At 36.0% G+C, this 21,179-nt stretch overlaps 1 protein-coding gene and 1 non-coding gene across 5 annotated transcripts in view; one reads left to right on the top strand and one right to left on the bottom strand.

Moving 5' to 3' along the window:
- The window catches only part of NUP205 (nucleoporin 205), an 80,416-nt gene that overhangs the window by 31,514 nt on the left and 27,723 nt on the right, over positions 1-21,179 (top strand). For all 4 annotated transcript variants that reach the window (XR_012132090.1, XM_073238398.1, XM_073238397.1 and 1 more), the window contains 15 exons: positions 1,046-1,145; positions 1,567-1,704; positions 2,855-3,044; positions 3,786-3,906; positions 5,325-5,406; positions 5,687-5,851; positions 6,176-6,300; positions 10,397-10,511; positions 12,175-12,324; positions 12,906-12,977; positions 13,334-13,491; positions 14,017-14,097; positions 14,869-15,060; positions 15,574-15,841; positions 15,936-16,034. Coding sequence is in view for 3 of the 4 variants with exons in the window: in XM_073238398.1 (XP_073094499.1) it covers positions 1,046-1,145; positions 1,567-1,704; positions 2,855-3,044; positions 3,786-3,906; positions 5,325-5,406; positions 5,687-5,851; positions 6,176-6,300; positions 10,397-10,511; positions 12,175-12,324; positions 12,906-12,977; positions 13,334-13,491; positions 14,017-14,097; positions 14,869-15,060; positions 15,574-15,841; positions 15,936-16,034 (2,056 nt within the window). In the remaining variant the exon portion in view is untranslated. The remainder of the gene's footprint in view (positions 1-1,045; positions 1,146-1,566; positions 1,705-2,854; positions 3,045-3,785; positions 3,907-5,324; positions 5,407-5,686; positions 5,852-6,175; positions 6,301-10,396; positions 10,512-12,174; positions 12,325-12,905; positions 12,978-13,333; positions 13,492-14,016; positions 14,098-14,868; positions 15,061-15,573; positions 15,842-15,935; positions 16,035-21,179) is intronic.
- Positions 16,966-17,072, bottom strand: LOC118972625 (U6 spliceosomal RNA). Its single transcript, XR_005061678.1, has one exon. It is a non-coding gene; the product is annotated as a U6 spliceosomal RNA (small nuclear RNA).

Below are 21,179 nucleotides of genomic sequence, written 5' to 3'. Positions count from 1 at the left end.
CTTTGCTTTTTCCTTAAAAAGGTCATTATGACCTAAGTAGAGCTTTAGTCGGCCACGTTTTTTTCCCAGGTATCATTATTTCTCACCCAAGCATAGCTGCATTTCAGTTCTTGCTGCTTTCACAGGCTTCCCTTGACTTCGGTTCCATCCAGCATATTTACATGAAGAAAATTTCCTCCAATTTTGTGAATTAATTTCACTGAAAATCTTCAGTTTTAACTTCTATCACTGTTATTTTAGAACACTAGCTTCTCACAAAAACAGTGCTTTAGACTGAGATAAATTACAAAGTGAGTTGTTAGAGGTGGTATGCATATTTATCAATCTTAAAATCCATTATGTTGTGATAACCCTTTTTTATTTAAATGAGTGATCTTATAAATTTTAGAAAATAGAGACAAGTGAATAACTTAAATGGTAATTTTTTAAAAATCACTGTTAGTCAGTCCCATTCCCAAACTTAACATTGATAAAATTATGTGCAGTTGAAATGATTATAAAATGTTAATTTAAAATGTTACCAAATGTTACCAAACTCAGGCTTATTAGAATTTTATGCAGTGGATTTTTAAACAAAGTTATAATTTTACTGTCTGTACCATTATTCCTTTGGTATGTTTTTCTTTGTTGTTATATAGCTTTTGAAAACATTTTTAATACAGAGCTGTTAGTGGGACCATTGGAGGGAAGCCTACCAGTGATTGTGTCTTCTTAACCTCTTTGGCTTGAGCCATGGGACAGAGCAGGTCTGGGAATTACAAGCCTGGGGCTTGACTTCTGGCACTTTTGTTGCCTGGCGTCATGGTATTGGGTGAATTCTTCATGCTCTGAGCTTCACTTGCTTCATCTGTGAAGTAAGAGTGATTAGTTGAAATGATTTTTTACATCTATCCCGCTGAGGTTCTTAGAAAACTGTGAACTCCTTGACATTTTGGAGAAGGGACTTCACTCATTTTCTGGACAAAAGTGGGAGGAATGAGAAACATAGCAAGGCTATCACATTGGACTGTTTTACTGTTAATGAAATACTTGTGTCTTTCTATAGTGGGAAGTTGCTGAGGTTGTTCTGGAGGTGTTTTATAAATTGCTCAGAGATTATGAGCCTCAACTTGAAGATTTTGTAGACCAATATGTGGAATTACAAGGTAATTTAATTCCGTCACTTTAAAAATAAAGTGGGTGTTGGCTAGTTAAAAAATTATTTATAAGGTTGAAGTTATTTCTAAGTTTATAAATTAAATTAGAATTTAGTCTTTTTGTTATATTGGTTTAGTCAGTTTAATTTCTCTGAGCAAAGAAAGTAAAACTTTCCTGACTGGAAAACAGGAAACACTGCCGTAACAGATTCTTAATGAGTTAACATAATAATAGATTACTAACTGCTATGAGCAGATCAGTGCTTCTGGGAAATCACCACTGTGTACAGTTTGTGGCTGTGTCTCTAAATTGAAATGTGCCTTCACCTGTTTAGATACCATTGAATTTATAAGTCTCATACATTTCATATTAAGGGTGTGATGAAAATACCTATTCACTATCTCTTGGCCTGTGTTATATTCTATTTAGGAGAAGAAATTATAGCCTATAAGCCACCAGGATTTAGTCTGATGTATCATCTTCTGAATGAGTCCCCAATGTTGGAGCTTGCTCTTAGTTTACTGGAAGAAGGTGTTAAGCAGCTTGATACCTATGCCCCTTTTCCTGGTACGTGCCTGAACGTCTTCATGTCCTGAAAACAGTTTTAAAATTTTCATCTTTTGTAAACTGGTTTTTAAATAGATGACCTGTGAAGTTCCTTTCCACTTTGTGTAAGATTCTTTGTCTGTATCTGAAGTGGTGTTTTCAGTGTGTCATGCAATGAAAGTGCATTAACAGTATAAGCAAAGTACAGAGACTCTCATTGTAACTGTTTCATTGCAGGGTCTTTTATAGGTAATGATAATGATCTTTCTTTCACTTACATCTTTAACATGTCTAAATTTAAATCTAAAGTACTTTGTTTTGTTGTCCATATATAGTATTTGTGAAAGCACTTACTATAGTGCCTGTACGTAGTGCTCAATAGATTTAGTTTAACATCAAAGTACTGCTAATTATTATCATTTATTGAGTGCTCAATATGCATTTGGCATTTTTAAAAACATGTATATTAATGCATTTAATCTGTATAAAAGCCCTATGTGGTAAATACTACTATTTCCATTTTAACAAATAAGGAAATTGTTGGGTGAAATGGTTTCACATCTTCTCCAGTTCAGGGCTGTGATTTGAATCTAGGCAGTTTGACTTCAGAGCCCATGTGTTTTCATTTGAGTTAAATACAATTTAATTGTAAGTTAAATTGGGATTTTAGTTGATCCTTGTTTATATTTTTGGCTTCTTTATTTTCCAGACATTCCACAATGAATATGTGCTACTCTAAATCAGTTTGTCAGCCTTGGCACCACTGACATTTTGGGCCCAATAATTGTTTGTTGTGGGGGTTGTCCTGTAGGATTTGGGCATTTATGCACTACATGCCTGCAGCACTTCCCCAGTTGTGACAGCCAAAACTGTCTCTAGACATTGCCAAATGCCCTCTAGGGCCAAAATCACCTCCTTCTGAGAACCATTGCTCCAAATAATCAGGGAAAATACACAGGAAAAATAACTGAGAAGCCATTGCATGAAAGTAATCTGAGTCACAAAAAATGATCATGACTTTCAGGAGTGATCAATTCTGTGAAGTTGCTGCTGAAAGTTTGAAAACTTGAGGACTGAATGTAGATCTTGTCCTTTGTCTTGTTTTCCTAAGAATTGACTAAGAGTTCCCAAGATTCATTAGAACTTTCTAACTTCAGTTTTTGGTTTATAGGGAAGAAACACTTGGAGAAAGCAGTACAGCATTGTCTCGCACTTCTCAATCTTACTCTGCAAAAGGAAAATCTCTTTATGGATCTTCTAAGAGAGAGTCAACTGGCTCTAATAGTCTCTCCTTTAGAACAGCTATTGCAGGGAATCAATCCCAGAACGAAGAAGGCTGATAATGTGGTGAATATTGCCAGGTTAGTTACATTTGTAGACAAAAAATGATGAAATGAATCAGATGGGCATTTGGGCTTTGATTTCCAAATCTCGTCGAATCCCTAAAGCATCCCTTCTCACCTGCTGCCCGCCTCATTTTGTTGTCGTTTTCTCTAGGTTCTCTGGTTTTAATTACTCAGAATCTTACAATTTCTTTTTTTTCTTCCTAATTTATTCTATGTCCTAACCATTTGTAAATATAAAATGATATAATCTTAATATTATTTATCTCCTGTGGGAAATTGGATGTTTGGAGGATAAGGCTGGGGAGCTAACTTTTCACTGTATATACTGTATATATCCTACCTTCTGGTAGTTTGCTGGAATTGTTTGGTTTTCCCTGACTTGTAGAAACGTCACCCTAATTGCTGCCTTCAGCTTCACGTGGCATTCTCCCTGTGTGTGTATCTGTGTCCATCCATATTCCCCCTTTCTAAGGACACCAGTCACTGGATTAGAACCCTCCCTAATTTGATTGACTACATCTCCAACTACCCTATTTCCAAATAAGGTCACTGGATTTCACTTTGAACATAGGGATTTTGGAGGAGCATGATTCAACCTGTAACAGACTACATCTAGTTAGAAGGGGAAAACCTTTTTCTGATTTATACAAAAGTGCTATGTGGGTAGAAGTCCTAGTTCTGTATGTTCTTTATTGAGAAGAATGAGAAGCCAAAAGTTTCATCACATTGTACCTCAAATGTTTTCTTGTTTTGAAGATACTTATATCATGGCAATACTAATGCAGAACTGGCTTTCGAAAGTGCCAAGATCCTCTGCTGTATCTCTTGCAACTCCAATATTCAGATAAAATTGGTTGGTGATTTCACGCATGACCAGGTAACTGATTTTGTTGTTGTTAATTTTTGGTATGTTCTGAATACATATGGAAGTCATAGTATTTATGAAGGAATCTTACTCCTGTGTGTGAAAAAATTCTCTGAGAATAAGTATGTTTACTGTAGGATGAGTAGAAAACCTATCCATGTACTGGGGTGTGATTGTATTTGAAGACAATATCATTCACTTAATACTACATATGCACTAGTGTATGATTATACTGTATACACTATAGTAAGTGTAAGGACTGATGGGACGTGCTCCTCTAAGCACACTGCAGCAGTGAGGTTTGTAAGTACAGCTTCTGTTTTGCATCCTTGTTTCACCCTCTGTCCTTTGCCTGTGTTCTGAGTGAGCCTCTGCAATTCTGAATGTGTCTCAAACTGTTGTGAGTTTTCTACTTCTGTGGCTTTCTAGTGATGTACATTTATGTTGCTTCTTTTAATAGTGCATTGTAGAGAGTTTTTAGATGTTATTCTCATTAATCCAATTTATAATTTATAATCTGGTCTCTTTCTTTGCACTGATTAGTTACAAATAGGGCATCTGCTATTTGTTTTCCTCTTTGTAGACATTTACCCTGTTGTGTCTTAATGTTGGAATTCACTGCCTTAGGTAGTTGAAGAATTTTATTCTGTACTCCACAGTGTTTTGAAACAGACTCCTCTGGCATTTTGGGTGGGACAGGTCTTCATTTTGTGTGTAACTTTCCCTCATACTGCAGAACTCCTAGCATCCCGGGCCCCCTGCCACTACCTGTCAGTAGTAACCTCTAGTTGTGTCAACTTAGAATGCCCCTGCACAATTCTGAGTGTCCTCTGGAGTGGCAGTACCACCTTGGTTGAGAACCACTGTTAATAGTAAAACAGAGATGTTTTTGGATGAGGTTCATGAAAACCAGGTGATAGGGGATGTTGCAGATGAAGATATTCAGTTCATTTGTATTTGTGTATGTATTATTACCAGTTTTAACATCCTGCTACATTTCCTAGGGAGACTGAATATCCAGTCTCTCAGCTCAGGAAATAAAACTGGTGATAAGTAACACATTTCTGAAGAGAGAAGATGAGAATTTATATTTTAGTTCAAAACTCATAGCATCAAGTATGTAATGAAGAGGTTATGAAACAGCAATTTCTAATGATATTTTTTTTAATCTAGTTTGATTCTTTGGGAGAGAGAATAAGACAATATTTTGAATGTTTTGAAAGCAATAAAGTTAAAAGTTTTTTTTATTTCTATAGAGATTTAATGACAGTTTAATGAACTGAGTTTTTATGAATTAAAAATGTAACAAAAACCTAAATACTTGGAACAGATTTTGCCTTTTTTCTTCATACCATATTTATCACAGTTTCTCCAATATTTAGAAACTTTTTATAATTTCTGCCATTTCTTAACTCTTTATATAACTTCAGAGTGTAAGTCAGAAGCTGATGGCTGGATTTGTGGAGTGTTTGGATAGTGAAGATGCAGAAGAATTTGTACGTCTAGAAGAGGGTATGTTATGTCTTAGATTAATGTACTTTTTTTAGTTTATATGAATAATACAAAGAACACTGGCAACTGTCTAGTGGTGATGTAAGAGAAATTTGAATATTTGCTAGCATAAATGTATAAGGTTTTTGGGAAACTATTAAATCTGAACTCAGCATAAAGGCCAATCAGGTAACCTGAAACTAAAGAACATACAGAGCTTTGTAATACAAGTTTTATAATTTTTAAACTTGATTTACATTAAATTTTTATGGTTTTGTAATTTTGTGATTTCTGCATTAAGGATCAGAACTTGAAAAGAAATTAGCTAAAATCCATCAGGAAACAAGAATCCACATCTTGAATCTTCTCATCACTTCTCTGGAACGCAATCCACCCAATCTTGCTCTCTATTTACTGGGCTTTGAATTGAAGAAACCTGTCAGTACCACAAACCTACAAGATCCAGGTATAGCAATGAGATAGTAGGCATTTTTTCCTTTTCATGTTATGTAGCTAAATGTTCCTTATTGAATTCTGGGCTTTTGAGACAGTTCACTAGAAGAAATAATGTGTGAAAGGTCATGTGATGGGTCAATTTTTAGGATTTTAGATCAAGTCTGGACAAACTAAGCCTTAGAAAATTAATTTTACTACTTCTCTGTATCAGTATTTGAAAGTGTGTTTGCAATAGAGCGTATGTTTACAGAATTTAACTTTTGTAAAGATATTTTAAGGTTTTTAATGCAGAAATTTTGAAAGAGAAGTTGAATTTCCTTTTGGTTTCATGTAGGAGTGTTAGGTTGCCCTCGGACGTGTCTTCATGCCATTTTAAACATCTTGGAAAAAGGAACTGAAGGGAGAACAGGCCCGGTGGCAGTGAGCGAATCTCCTCAACTGGCTGAGCTGTGTTACCAGGTACACAGAAGGCTCTCCTCTGTAGCATGTAATAGAAGCAGCTGAAATGGATGCTTGAATACATCACAGATAGGAAAGTGTAACAGTAAGACTCAGTTGGAATGAGTTCATTTGGTAGTTTCGCCAGTCTTTCATTTACAAAATCCATAAAGCATAGGCCCCAAGATCCTGTAGATCTTTGCATCCTTTAGGTTGATCACTGGAAAAATGAGGGCAATTGAATTTGTGAGATGGTTTTTGACCACATAATATAGAAACTTTCCAATGATGTTAGTTTCAAGTTGCTTCTTTTTGATGAAGAGAACAGTGGATTTGGTCCGAGGACCTCTGGTTCCCATCTCTGTCCCTTAACCTACTCACTTTATGCATGCTTGAGTTTTTAATCTGTGAAGTGGGCCATGGACCATTCTGAGACTTCAGTGGCAGTATAAGCATGAAAGTGAAAGCATGTTTTAAGCACCATGTAAATTATGGAGCCTGATAGCCAGGTATAAGGTGGTAGAAAGCCAAATTAGTGTGAAGTTTAAACTGTAATGAGAACTTTTGCTTTACTTGTGTTTGTTTACTTTTGTTTTATTCTTACGTTTTTTCCTGTTTTATTGATTCTATAAGTATTTCAAGAACTAGGCTTTATAGGATGTGACTCAGTTTTCAACTTAAGTAGCACTGATTTACATTTTCATATAAAAAAATGCATCATTAATTCTAGTGACATGTGGATTTTTCTTTGTTATTCTCTTCTTTTCCTTTTTGTAAATCTTTACTGTTTCTTCTGGCCTCTGGCTTTCCAAACACTGTCCTTCGCTAAAGTACTACAGCTTGGTCTTCCTCTGAATCAAAATGAATTCTGCTTGAACGGGGGAAATGCTTGGTGACATGTTTGGGTAAAAACAATTGATAAACTTAATAATCTAGGCTAAAGGAGTTAGGCAAGTGAAATAAGTGAGTGAAGACAAATTTAAGACAGAACGGTGGGGAGAAGGAGCAAGAGGGGAACCTGACAGACGGGAGAGCACAAGCCGTGCTACGCAGCCCCTGCTAAATTTTACCATTGATAATGCGGGTCCTGGTTTGCCACCTTCTCTGATTTCTAAACACTGTACTGGCCAAACAAAACCTATCTATGCCAGTAGTCTGCCAGTTTAATACATATGCTCTGTGACTTTGCTGCTCAGAATGTCCAGCATCCTCAGTACCACCTGGGAGCTTGTTAGTGCAGAAGCTCAGGCCCTATTCCAGACCTGCTGAGTCATAATCTGCATTTGAACAAGAAGCACTGTTCTTTTTTTAATGAAAATGCTTCCTTCACCTATACGTTTCTACATCACTGTGCTTCAGAAAAAGGGTCAAACCTCTAAAAAAAGAGCTTATTAGTTTAAATAAATCTAATTTAGCAAAGGGAAAAAATTTGGACCTTATTGGTACCGTCATCCAGCAAGCAATTCAAGGCCCAAGGCCTGGGTGAAGTTAAGCCTGAGTCGGTACCCTTGCTCTCTTCTCTTTTTAAGGGTGGTTCTTTTTCCTGTGGTCTTGAGAGCTAGAAAGGACAGCGGGCACACCCGTGTAACTGGCTTGTAGTGCTTTGGGGACTCAGTATGTGTGTCCTTCTCTAACAGGTTTACCTCCCACATATTTGAGCATCTGTTCTATCTTCTTAACTGGCCATTAAATACAAATAACTGATTTTTGTTTTCTTTTGAGAAATTCAGTATTAGTTTATCAATTTTTTATTTGTTTAGAGTACCAAAAACAATTTTAAACCTGTTTGAAAGACAGGCAGACATCTGCTGCAGAACTATTTAAGTTTTGCTTTGTGTTCCCTTCTCTTTCCTTATGTATACATACTGTTTGTTTACTTATACACAGCAAACATACAGTTTTGTGGTTTTTTTTCCTTCTCTGTGTATAAACTTTTATGCCGCCATGATGTATATTACATTTAGGTTGTTTTCAGATTTTCACTCTGCTATAGCAAACATCTTTCATTACATTTTGTAGTTTATGTTTTAGGTATGATGGATTGTCATCACTCATTTTACAAATTCATAGTGAACACTGAATTGTGAATATTGAACTGTTGGCTTCTAGGGACAACATAAGTTAGAAACCCTGTAAACCTCTGGTCCCAGCATTTCCATCAGCTCATGATTGTATCACCTTTTTGTGTGTGTTTCTGTTCAAAGACACATAAGGTATATCATTGATTCGTTAGCATTGACTTCATAGCCAACAGCACTATGGCGCATGCCTGAACGAAGTTTACCTAACCTCTGTAAGGCACATCATAGCCTTGCACTTAAGAACACTACGCAGAACTTCAACACTGCTAGGAGGCCATTTTAAACAGCAAAATCACTGTCAAAGTGATTCAGTATGAAGTATGGAAAATGGGTCACTAAATAGATTGCAAAAAGGACATCTGTTTCAGTGTGAGACCTGAAACGAGGGCAGAGTGGTGCTTTGTTCATCCTCAGCTGAGAGCATGTCAGTCACCTCACATTTTCTGCTGCTCTGTGTCTTTTCGTAAGTGGCCACAAAAGCATGGTGCATTGATTTTGGAATTATAAATTTGACATGCAGGTGAATTTACAGATACGAACTCTACAGATAATTGAAGGCAGACTTGGGTCAAAGGATATGAATAACTTTATAGCTTCAGATTTTAATTTACAAGTAATTGTAACAATTATAGTAGGTATTAAGAGGTGCCAATAACTTATGAATCTAAAGTGCCTCGTATTTGGAAAACATTTACTAAATATTTATAAATTGAATCACTCATGAAGGAAAGTTTTCACTACCATCTCCAAATACTGAGATTGCGTTTTTTTTTAAATTAAGATATCATTGATATACACTCTTATAAAGGTTTCGCAAGAAAAACAATGTGATTACTACATTCCCCCATATTATCGAGTCTCTCCCTATACCCCATTGCAGTCACTGTTCATCAGTGTAGTAAGAAGCCAGAGTCACTATTTGCCTTCTGTGTGCTACACTGTCTTCCCCATGACTCCCCCCACACCATGTGAACTAATCATAACACCGGTCAATCCCCTTCTTCCTCCCCCTCCACCCGCCCTCCCCCACCCCTCACCTTTGGTAACCACTAGTCCCTTCTTGGAGTCTGTGAGTCTTCTGCCATTTTGTTCCTTCAGTTTTGCTTCATTGTTATACTCCACAAATGAGGGAAATCATTTGGTATTTGTCTTTCTCTGCCTGACTTATTTCACTGAGCATAATACCCTCCAGCCTCATCTGTGTTGTTGCAAATGGTAGGATTTGTTTCTTTTGTATGGCTGAATAGTATTCCATTGTGTATATGTACCACATCTTCTTTATCTATTCACTGAAATTGCTTTTGATAACTAAAAAGTTAGCTGATGTACATTAAGGGGGCTATCTTCTTACTGCCTTAATTATTTACTATTACTGAAGAGGTTGGACATTTTTCTCTAATTATGGGCTATTTTTATTTTTCCTCCTGTGAATTTTTTTTTACTATTTTTATCTGTTTGGATCTTCATGATACTCATATACCTAATGGAGATCTATGTATGTATTATAGCTATTCACTTTTTCTTACATTTGATGTAAAAGCTTTTATCCCTAGTTCTTTTATTTTCTGTTAAATTTTTACTTATAGCATATATCATTTAGTTGAATCTGTGTAATTTAGATTTTTTGCAATTTTTCAATTGTTTAAATCCTGGTAAATTTATCTTCCTGAGGTTGACATAAGATAATTATGGTTTCCAGAAGCTACTTCTGAGTAATTTGCTACTAATAATAGTTAAAATACTAAAATCTATTAACTACATGTATACATACTAATATATTTCAGGGGATTTCAAGATTAGTCCTATAATGTGGGCAGCACTATTGATTGTATTCCAATGTCTTTTCTCGAGTTAGGGTTCCCAGGACTGCTTAGAACTTGGAGCTTCTGTTTTATACATGCATTTATCTATTTTGATTGAGTTATTGATGGGACTTAGTTTCCATTTAGTAAATGTAAGTTCATCTTTTATCTTAAAATGTATAGCACAGAAAAAATCATTTGGGGAATTCTTAAATTTTATTTAAATTTTTTTAGGTGATACATCAGTTATGTGCATGCTCTGATACATCTGGTCCTACTATGAGGTACTTGAGAACCAGCCAGGATTTCTTATTTTCTCAGTTGCAACATTTACCTTTTTCTAACAAAGGTAGGTCATGATTTCTCCTTATTATTTATTATAACACATTTGTAAAGCTGGTGTTGAGTGATTTTATTTCTATAACTTTGGGTAGCCGTTAAATAGTGTTTGTGAAATTCTGTTTTCATTTTGTTACTCTGCTCCTTTGTTCCTTTGGGTTGCTTTTGTAAGTTATTCTGGAGAAGCCTGATGTTGTGGTTGCAAGCATAAAGATCATATAAAAATAGCCTGTCAAGGATGGAATTTGACATTTCACTACCAAATAAAATTTGTAAAAGTATGTTGAAGGGGTAAGAAAATATTTATGTAAGAGAATCCTGGTGATTTAGATTTTTGAAAATTGCTTTATAAAAATCTGTTTTACTTTTGTTTCTTGTGTATACATTGAAACCAACTTGTCTTGAAATACTGAAAACTAATTATGGTGTAAACTCTGTAACTTAGCTTATTGAGCTAACCACCTCGGTTATAAGATTCTATTTAGGTAATTTTCTTTTGAATCAATTTTTAGCAATTTTCTGAATTCACATTATATCCAGACCATGGTGGTCTATATTTTTTTTCAAAGTTTGCTTTGTATCATTTTTATCTTTTGGGAAATCTAAACTCACAAATTTTGTAATAAATTCCATTACTAGTAATTATCATGTTCTGATTTACTATCTAGAGTAATGGTGTGAGAGGTGCTTGGGAATTATCTAATGCAAAAATTTTTTTACCTCATAATTACTGTGTCTTATTTGTAGTCCTAAGATTTTATTTATGTAACAAACTTTTTTTCAAAAACCTCTTTTATACCTAGTTAGAAAGGAAAGTTAATATCTTGCCCATTATGGTATCTCTTTTTCAACAATTAATCTGGCCTTGTCCATTTAGTAGTAGCAGTAGTAGTATTTGGTGTATTTTGTATTTGTACTGTCACAATTTAGGACTTCAAAGCCAGGCAAATTAAAATAATACTGAGCTATAAACTTGTATAAGTGATTCCCAAGCCTTCAGCTCCTGTTCCATCATGTCCTGGAGGAACTTGGTGTGCTTGGTGAAGTGCCTGCCATAGCTGTGCCAAAGCTTGCTCCCATTTTCTGATACCTTGCGGCCCTTTTTGAGGCCCACGGCTAGAGGGTAACATGGAGCCACGGCTGCTTCTCTTCAGTGGCTGCTGCAGAGGAAGGCCCAACCCTCATTATATGTGAAACCAAGTGTTGATTATCTTAAGATGCATCATAGAAGTTCACAATTTAAATTTATTTTCATTTTTATTTTGTGAAATAAAAATCAAACTGATAGATTTTGTTTTTACAAGCTATATATTTGACAGTTACTTGAGGTTTTGTGTTTCTTTTTAAGTATTAAGTTCTATATTAACATCAAACTGTGACAGACTCAGAATTCTGTAGATGTGTGAGAAATTATCCTGGTAATGGAAACTTGATTCTCTTTTTTTCTTCATTTGTTTTGCTCATCTCTTATAGACATAGGCTAGCTTATTTTTCCTCTCTTAGCATCTGTTTTTCTATTTTAGTTGCAGAGTAATAAATGAGGTTCTCAAGTTTCCTAAATTATTGACTATGTTGCATAGGAAAATACCTAATGAGTTATGGAATTTAGATTAGGTCTGTCCTGATCTTGTGTTATTACTGAAAGAGTCAAAATTTATGTATTTAACTTCCAGAATATGAAATATCGGTGCTGAACCAAATGTCATGGCTGATGAAAACTGCTTCAATAGAACTAAGGGTAACTTCTCTGAATCGTCAACGGTCACATACTCAGAGGCTCCTACACCTCTTATTGGATGACATGCCAGTGAAACCATACTCAGGTGCACATGTAAATGTTGGCATTTATTATATTGTGCTGCTCACTAGTCTGTATAAATGCAAGCATAAATCTGAATCTTGTGCTGAATATATGATTATAAGCCAAAGAAGTTTTTCTGCCTTTACAATTTTTTTCTTTAAAATATGAAGTTTAAAAATCATCCCATAATTGTCATTTTATTGTTGTTTGAAGCATCCACATTTTGCTATATTCACATACACAAATGCTCAGTGGAGTTTGTCACATTGAGCCAGCATGACCTAAGATATTTTAATGTATTTAAAGTATTTACATGCAAATAAAGCATAAACTTTGCTAATTACCCTGTTGGCATGATGCCTCTTTTGGAGTTCTGATGATCCTCTTTACAATTGTGAAGTGGATCCCATAGGTATGGAAAGAATTAGATGAATGTTGTTGCTAAGTCTTCATCATCTTTGCATTTTAAGTATCTACTTGCAGAGGGCCCTGTGACCTAGAAACAATGACCTAGAGAAAAAATACTGTACGTTTATTTTTTCCAGATAAATGTTATGAGTATGTTATTCTGATTGTGATCTATTAATATTGGTGCCCCAGCAGATGGTGAAGGAGGAATAGAAGATGAAAATAGGTCTGTCTCCGGGTTCCTTCACTTTGACACTGCTACGAAAGGTACCCTTTGGATTTGTAGTAACTTTATAGATACATATTAAATTGCTTACAATTTTAAGAGATAATTATTATGCTTGTATCTTCAAATTCTAAACTGGTATTCAGAAAATAATATATAGAGGATCATTTGTCAGCTCACAATATTTTTTTTGTAATTAATATGGTAGGATGGGTAAAACATCTTTGAAAATGGATGTATTAGGAATAAAATCAGATTTAGATTTCAACACAGTCTTCTTCAGTCTCTACACCAACACTCTTCCTGAACATGGCATTGTCTTTGAGAGTGAGTTTCGATGGTTCGCTCTTCTCCTTCATGTCCCAAGTGAAAGTGAACTACTTTCTGTCATTTCTAGTACGCCGAAAAATTCTAAGTATTCTGGACTCGATTGACTTTAGTCAGGAGATCCCTGAGCCTTTGCAGTTGGATTTCTTTGATCGGGCCCAGATTGAGCAAGTGATTGCTAACTGTGAACACAAGAATTTACGGGGACAGACAGTCTGCAATGTGAAGGTGAGGATTGCTCTAAAGTGTGTATTCTAAGTGGTTCAGACTTTTTGAGTTGTCAGGCAAAATATACAACCATACAGCTATTGTTTTCTAATGCAGATACTGGTTTATTGGGCTGTGGTTTTCATTTTTCAAAGAGCTGGGAGATAAAATTGAATAGACCCCACTAACTTAACCTCTTTAAAAAGTTCCCCATCACCTTCCTCTTCACTGTTATGCCACCTGGCTATCCTTACACTATGGTAAGTGTATTTATTTAACCATGGCAAATGGTAATGCCTCACTTGTAGGCAGACAATATCCAGGGTGTTGGCACTAATTTACCTGCCACAGAGACTCTTTGGTACTGCTTTCTGGAACGTGAGGGATGCCTAATAATTTTGACTAGAAACTGGACAGTGCCACTGTTAGATTATGCATAAAGGTATCTGAAACTTTTCCCTCTGGGGCAGTTAGTAGTAATTACTAGGGGTTATTCTATAGTGTCTGAAAGGGTCTTATTTTTCCTTCTTTTCCCACTTAACACAGCTTCTTCATAGGGTTCTTGTAGCCGAAGTAAATGCCCTTCAGGGCATGGCAGCTATAGGACAGAGACCTCTACTAATGGAGGTAAGTCCTATTGAGTATATGTTCATTTTAACATTTTATCTACTTTTACAACTTAAATTGCCAGTTAACAAGACAAAACAGTAAATTGACTTGTAGTTCATTAATTAGTAAACTATTTAAAAATTAAACTTTAATGGAATCTTTTAACTTACATCTTTATAAACTGAGCTGAAGTTAATGCCTGGATGCCATAATATATAACATCTTTTCTGCCAGGCTAAAGATTTGCGACCTGTCCATATTGTGTGTTAGACTTCACTTGCTCCCTATCAGTGAGGAAAGAGAGAGTTATTTGTCATCACAAGTGGAGAGTTATGTGTAGGAAGTCAAAAGGGAAGACCCACATACATGGCAACACAACTGGCTAGAGCAAAGAGAGGGGCAAAGAAATAAAAGACAAGGCCCAGAGCTATGCCTTGAACTTGCATTTTAGGCAATTCTAGTGTTCTGGAGTAAGTATAAGTAGACAGTTGCAAAGAAAAAGAAGATGGGATTAAAACACTCATTCCACCCTTACTACCTCCACTCCTTACCATACACACACACACACACACACACACACACACACACAGCCTTATATATTATTTTTCATAGTCATGTCCTCCATTATAACATTAAAAGTTATCTGCTGACTGGCATGCATGTGGAAGGTTTCTAAACTATGCTGTGAATGTTTTCAGCTTAACTGATGGTGTTGAAAATAGGGACCTGTTGGTAAGAGACATTATTTGCCTGTGTGTTAACCTTGCAATTCAATTTCTTTGGCTTTAGGAAATCAGTACCATACTACAGTATGTGGTAGGGAGAAACAAATTGCTGCAGTGTCTTCATGCAAAATGGCATGTGCTGGAGTCGTGGAGGCAGCTGGTAGAAATTATACTGACAGCTTGTCCTCAGGACCTCATTCAGGCAGAGGATCGACAACTGATTATTCGTGATATTTTACAGGATGTGCATGATAAGGTGACGTACTTCCCAATTTACTTTATACTGCTGAACAGATATTTACATACCATTTAAACGGAGTTTACCACCCTCTTTTTCTTCCATTTTAGATTAGGAGTAGAGTTGTGCAATGCCGATGTTAAAGTAAGACTTTTCTTGAGAGAAAGGTATTAATTCTGTACAGTATTGTCTGTCAACCAGTGTGCGTATCAGAATTATCTAGGGAGCTTTTTAAAAATAGACATGGACAGATCTCATCCCAGACTTATTGAATAGTATACTCTAGTGGTAAGGCCGTTTATAAATTTCCATTAAAAACCTATCTGGAGAATTCTGGTAGGAATCCCATCTAGTTAAGAATACCACATTTACCCAAATCCTGTTTAAAATTTTCTCCATATTTTAGCTTTTCTTTTCTTTCAACAATACACTTCTGTTGAAAAGAGTAACAAAAGCTAAGTGTACACAAAACATGTTAAAGACTGTAGCTGAAAGCAGGGTCCTCACTTTGGTTTGTCTTTCTGCATTAAGATACTGGACGATGAAGCAGCACAGGAGCTAATGCCCGTGGTAGCAGGTGCTGTGTTCACCCTGACTGCTCACTTGAGCCAAGCTGTTCGCACTGAGCAGAAGCAGCCCTTAGCCTTGGGACCTGGGGAGGCCCATTACACCTTCCTGCTTGATGGTTCTCTCACCTCGCCTCCTCCAGCAGAGAACCCAGTGGTGGGTTTTGCTTCTATTGGAGATTCTTCACTTCACATCATATTGAAGAAGCTGTTGGACTTCATTTTGAAGACAGGTTTTTTCATCTAAATTTCCTTTGAATTATAACGTCTGTATTTGTTTTAACTTTAGTTTGAGAAAAGGGTTTTACTTACTTTATATCTCCCTAGGTGGTGGATTCCAACGAGTGAGGACACACCTGTATGGCTCTCTGCTTTATTACTTACAGATTGCCCAGAGACCAGATGAACCAGATACCTTGCAAGCAGGTAGAACTAGATAGATTTCTAATCTTTTCTGTTTTTAGAGATTGGTTACTTTAAATTTTAAGAAATCAGTTTCCATCTTTAGCTAAAAAAAAACTATAATAAGTGAATATGGATCATTAAAGTTTTTACTCTGAAGTCAAAAAAGGCTTGGTTTTCTAAAATTTGAAGATAATACATGAGTACTGTAAAAGCAAACCCTCAAATACTACTTTAGCTTATATATTTTTAACTCCTCTTTCCTCTGGTACCGTTGAATAACATGTTATATGTAGTGTGTGCGCCATCTTTCTTCTTTTGCAGTTCATCACAGTATATACCTAGTTGAATCTTTTAAAATGGATGTTCTTCCTTAGTATGGAAGTAACATTTACTTACCCATATGCTTTACTCATAGGCATTTAAGTGGTTTCTAATTTTTTTACCATCACAAAAATGCTGTATGAAATATTCTTTTATACGCCTGTGTATTTTCCAAGAAAGATGCTTCATCCATATGAAGGAGTATGCATATTTTATTTTAGTAAATTCTACCAAATCTCCTCTGCCAGTTAAACTCTCACAATATCACACTATGTACTAATTTCTGTACTAATGTGAAGTTCTTCTTAGATAAGTCCCAAGTAAAATTTCTTGGTCAGAAAATAGGCAGTCTTAAAATATTGACAAATGCTGCCCTCTTAAATGTAGTAAGCATTTTTTTCCCCTGTCTCTTTTTTTTTTTTTTTTTTTGGTATCATTAATCTACAATTACATGAGCAACATTATGGTTACTAGACTCCCCCCCCATCATCCAGTCCCCACCACATACCCCATTACAGTCACTGTCCATCAGTGTAGTAAGATGCTGTATAATCACTAATTGTCTTCTCTGTGTTGTGCAGCCCTCCCCATGCTCCCCCCCACACATTATGTCTGCTAATCATAATGCCCCCAAAATATGGAACTCTTTATGAATTTGCATGTCATCCTTGCACAGGGGCCATGCTAATCTTCTCTGTATCATTCTAGTTTTAGTATATGTGCTGCTGAAGCGAGCACTGTAGTGAGCATTTTTAATTAAAAGTAATAATCTAGATTCTTTGGTCTCCAGATTTGAAAAAATGTTTTAACCATTCAGCAGACCAACACATAGTACTCTAAGTCAGAGTAATTCAGTTGTTAAGAGCTTGTCATAAACACCTCTGGTAATGGACTCCTTGTGTCCTTTTGAGAAGTTTATGAGTATTTGTTATTTTGTACGTAGATTCTTAAAAACTACTCTCTGTGTAAAGCCAAGATTATCACATATTATTCTTTACTGGCTGTGTAAGTTTACATATCTTCCTTAATAGCCAAATGATGTATTTATAGAAATGTCCTACCCACTTAAATAATGCACAAAAATATTTTTAAGATTATTAAAAATAAAAGAATAGTTCAGAGAAGCTTTTTAAACAAATAGGAAAAATTTTTTTTGGAAAGATAGTAATGGGGATTCCACTCCGTCCTCACCATCCATCCAACACACCTCCCGTATTTCCTCTTGTCTAAAATTTTAACATTGCAATTTGTTGAATTGGCAAAAACACCCCTTAACCACTAGGTGGCGCTGTACAACATGCTTTTTATAACTCATTCTCAAGATGAACTAAAGCAGTGTGACCGTAAAATTCTCCTCTGTGTTTCATTTTCCATTGATTTATTTTTAGAGTAATTTCATCCCTTAGTTTTTTTCTTAGTCATAATTACTGCTTATTTTGACTTATTTTAAATAGAGTACTTTATTCCCTAGATACTAGTGTTTTTATATTTAAAATCAGAAATACTAAGTTTAATAAATATTTATTGAATACATACTTTTGTACTAGACACTACCTACTTTTTTAAACCAAAATTGAATTCTGGGTGTTCATCTACTTATTTTTCCATACACATTTACTGTATTTTTTTTTATTTGAGTGGGCATCTCTCATGTTTATTGATCAAATGGTTAACAACAATAAAATTCTGTATAGGGGACTCAATGCTCAATATGCAATCAATAATCCACCCCAAGCCTAATTCTCGTCAGTCTCCAATCTTCTGAGGCATAGCTAACAAGTTCTTACATGGTGAACAGTACAAGGGCAGTCATCACAGAAACTTTCAGTTTTGATCACACATTATGAACTATAAACAATCAGGTCAAATATGAATATTCGTTTGATTTTTTTTTTTTTTTTGAGAGGGCATCTCTCATATTTATTGATCAAATGGTTGTTAACAACAATAAAATTCTGTATAGGGGAGTCAGTGCTCAATGCACAATCATTAATCCACCCTCAGCCTAATTCTCATCAGTCTCCAATCTGCTGAAGCATAACGAACAAGTTCTTACATGATGAACAAATTCTTACATAGTGAATAAGTGAATAAGTTCTTACATGGTGAACAGTACAAGGGCAGTCATCACAAAAACTTTCGGTTTTGATCACTCATAATGAACTATAAATAATCAGGTCAAATATGAATATTCGTTTGATTTTTATACTTGATTTATATGTGAATCCCACATTTCTCCCTTATTATTATTATTATTATTATTATTTTTAATAAAATGCTGAAGTGGTAGGTAGATGCAAGATAAAGGTAGAAAACATAGTTTAGTGTTCTAAGAGAGCAAATTTAGATGATCAGGTGTGTGCCTGTAGACTAAGTGTTAATCCAAGCTAGACAAGGGCAATAAAACAACTACGGATGCAGAAGATTTCTCTCAAAACAGGGGGGGTGAGGTTCTAAGCCTCACCTCTGTTGATCCCCAATTTCTCACCTGATGGCTCCCCTGCGACTGTGCCTGTCTTAGGTTGTTCCTCCCATGAGTAATCTTACCCGTCTCTGGCTAACCAGTCATCTTCTGGGCCATACAGGGAAATGTAAAGTTGGTAAGTGAGAGAGAGGCAATATTGTTTGAAGAGGTTAGCTTTTTACTTCTTTGCAGATTTATGCCCTGTGGCTTTTATGCCCAGTACTTGTCTTGAGGTATCTTTACCACTTGGAAGAATTATGATACTCAGTAAATTAGATATGAGGCACGAATTCTATTTAAGGGTTGTAATTAGAAAGGAAGAAGAAAAGCTATAGGAGTAGCAGACAGAAGATAACATGGGAAGATTGATTATTTCTTTGACATATCTTCTTGTAGAGTAACTTAAGCATGTATAGGTTTTAAACTACTAATTAAATTGCATACATACATTAACATAATAGGAATACAGCTACATAACCAAAGCAAACCTATAATTACCAGCCATCTCCAGTGAAACCAAGAAAACCAGTTAGGCACCTTAGGCATTTGTGAAAACTTATCTATGATATGGTGGATATTGTCCAACTGAACTTGAACAGTCTGAGAGAAATCAGACAAATTAAAACAGCCCATTCCTGGGGACTGTTCACATCCCATATGTTCTTTTAACAGTAGATAGTCTGTAGTCGTAAGATTTTGGAGCGCTACAACTTGCACTTCTCCTAATTCTTCATTGAGTTCCAACCGTATAGATCCAGTCAAATTTGTTGTTTTACTGTATGCACAGGCCAGCTTAGATATCTCCTTCATTCCAATGGCAAGTCCAGGAACCGGTGGGATGAATGCAGCTACAACTGCAGCATCGCCTGGATCTTTGTTGAGGTTTTTTGATGATCATCTTCTGGTTTGACTTCCAGAGAGTGCTGATGTTGGAAGTTCTTCATATCGTATCTTAGTTCATTTTCTGGGTAGCCAAATTAGGCTTTGATCCTCTGTATAAACACGAACAGACCCTTTGCCCACACTTTGATATGCCCTTTATACCATTGTGTAGAACTCATTGGAGGTCACCACACAGGAACTGCTTTTTTTTTTTTTAACAGAGAGGAATATTATCAGAAAAATGTACCTCCATAGCCAATCATCTGACACCCTTTAAGTGATCAAAATTAAGAATATTTAAAGCATGCACTAATCGTTGATTTACAGTTAGTTTTATCCTATCAGAGAGTAATCCCCCTTTTCTTTCTTTCTTTTTTTTTTTCATTAATCTACACTTACATGAAGAATATTATGTTTACTAGACTCACCCTTATACCAGGTCCCCCCTATAAACCACTTTACAGTCACTGTCCATCAGCATAGCAAAATGTTGTAGAATCACTACTTGTCTTCTCTGTGTTGAACACCCCTCCCCTTTCTCCCTCCCCGCTCCTATGCATGCTAATCTTAATACCCCCCTTCTTCTCCCCCCCCTTATCCCTCCCTGCCCACCCATCCTCCCCAGTCCCTTTCCCTTTGGTACCTGTTAGTCCATTCTTGGGTTCTGTGATTCCGCTGCTGTTTTGTTCCTTCAGTTTTTCCTTTCTTCTTATACTCCACAGATGAGTGAAATCATTTGGTATTTCTCTTTCTCCACTTGGATTATTTCACTGAGCATAATACCCTCCAGCTCCATCCATGTTGCTGCAAATGTAGGATTTGCCCTCTTCTTATGGCTGAGTAGTATTCCATTGTGTATATGTACCACATCTTCTTTATCCATTCATCTACCGATGGACATTTAGGTTGCTTCCAATTCTTGGCTATTGTAAATAGTGCTGCGATAAACATAGGGGTGCATCTGTCTTTCTCAAACTTGATTGCTGCATTCTTAGGGTAAATTCCTAGGAGTGGAATTCCTGGGTCAAATGGTAAGTCTGTTTTGAGCGTTTTGATGAACCTCCATACTGTTTTCCACAATGGTTGAACTAATTTACATTCCCACCAACAGTGTAGGACGGTTCCCCTTTCTCCACAGCCTCGCCAACATTTGTTGTTGTTTGTCTTTTGGATGGCAGCCATCCTTACTGGTGTGAGGTGATACCTCATTGTAGTTTTAATTTGCATTTCTCTGATAATTAGCGATGTGGAGCATCTTTTCATGTGTCTCTTGGCCATCTGTATTTCTTTTTTGGAGAACTGTCTGTTCAGTTACTCTGCCCATTTTTTAATTGGATTATTTGTTTTTTGTTTGTTGAGGCGTGTGAGCTCTTTATATATTTTGGACGTCAAGCCTTTATCGGATCTGTCATTTTCAAATATATTCTCCCATACTGTAGGGTTCCTTTTTGTTCTATTGATGGTGTCTTTTGCTGTACAGAAGCTTTTCAGCTTAATAT

The sequence above is a fragment of the Manis javanica genome, chromosome 6, assembly GCF_040802235.1.
Source record: "Manis javanica isolate MJ-LG chromosome 6, MJ_LKY, whole genome shotgun sequence".
NCBI classification, from domain to species: domain Eukaryota; kingdom Metazoa; phylum Chordata; class Mammalia; order Pholidota; family Manidae; genus Manis; species Manis javanica.
Note: the sequence above shows the minus strand (reverse complement) of the source record. Positions and strands in the feature narration are given on the sequence as shown.